The following is a 971-nucleotide window of genomic DNA, read 5'->3' as shown; positions in this document are numbered from 1 at the left end:
TGCAGCAATGAAAACCCAGCACAGCCAAAAATAAATTAATTATATTAAAAATAGTTGATGTAATAACATTAAAGAATAGTACCCCCATATTACTAAGGACTTATATTCAGACATCATTCTAAATTAACCTGTTCTAACATTTAATTTTCATTAAACAACCCTCAGACACAGGGATGCTTATTCCTTACTCCCATTTCACAGATGGGTAGACCAAGGCTCATCAGCCAGGCATACTTTTTCTTTTGCTCCCCAGGTAGAGAGCCTGGAGTCTCGGGAGATGTGGAAAGGCTTCATCTTGACAGTAGTGGAGGTAAGAGTGGTTAACCCCGGCCCTTCTCTCTCTCCTTCCCCACTTGGCCTGTTCAGAAATCCTTTTTAAAATGTCCGTTCCCCAAACAAACCTCTCAACCTCCTCCTTAGTCTCAAACTGGCGGCCTCTGAACCAGGTGTAAACTATCTGCGTTTTGTTTTGCCAACAAAGTGCTATAAATTTAAAAGTCAGCTGCTGTCGTTTAAAAACCAGGAGTGTTAGAAAACAGCCCCGATTTCTATGTTACTCAATTGCTCCCCGTCTGGCCCTACAGGCTGTTGAGTTTGAGATCCTCCATGCTAGCATTTGCTCTGTCCGTCCCCCTCACGGAAGTCCTCTTTAAGCCCTCTCTGCCCCTGAGGTGTCAGGCGGCTCGGGAGCCCCGTCCAGACCTGGGTTCCATCCTGGCTACATCCGCACCTTTGCCTCAGTGTGCCCCCTGTGACACGGTCACAGGCGCCCATTTCCTGATCGCCCCAATCCCCGTTCAGCTCCGCGTCCCGTCCAACCTGACGCTGCTGCCAGGACACCTGTACATGATGTCCGAGGCCCTGGCCAAAGAGGAGGCCCGCCGTGTGCTCGAGATGCCGTCGTAAGCGCCCGTGGGTCTGCAGGATGGTGGAGGGCTGGAGAACATGGGGCCGCAGAGGGCAGTGAATGG

General features: G+C 50.3%; 1 protein-coding gene across 2 annotated transcripts in view; it reads left to right on the top strand.

Annotated features, from left to right (window-relative positions):
* Positions 1-971, top strand: part of STAP2 (signal transducing adaptor family member 2) — an 11,836-nt gene that overhangs the window by 7,308 nt on the left and 3,557 nt on the right. For both annotated transcript variants that reach the window (XM_010828144.1, XM_010828143.1), the window contains exons 4-5: positions 254-310; positions 802-902. In XM_010828144.1, coding sequence (XP_010826446.1) covers positions 254-310; positions 802-902 — 158 coding nt within the window. The remainder of the gene's footprint in view (positions 1-253; positions 311-801; positions 903-971) is intronic.

The sequence above is a fragment of the Bison bison genome, unplaced genomic scaffold, assembly GCF_000754665.1.
Source record: "Bison bison bison isolate TAMUID 2011002044 unplaced genomic scaffold, Bison_UMD1.0 scf7180017864492, whole genome shotgun sequence".
NCBI classification, from domain to species: domain Eukaryota; kingdom Metazoa; phylum Chordata; class Mammalia; order Artiodactyla; family Bovidae; genus Bison; species Bison bison.
The sequence above is the reverse complement of the archived record's forward strand: the minus strand, read 5'-3'. Positions and strand labels throughout refer to the sequence as shown.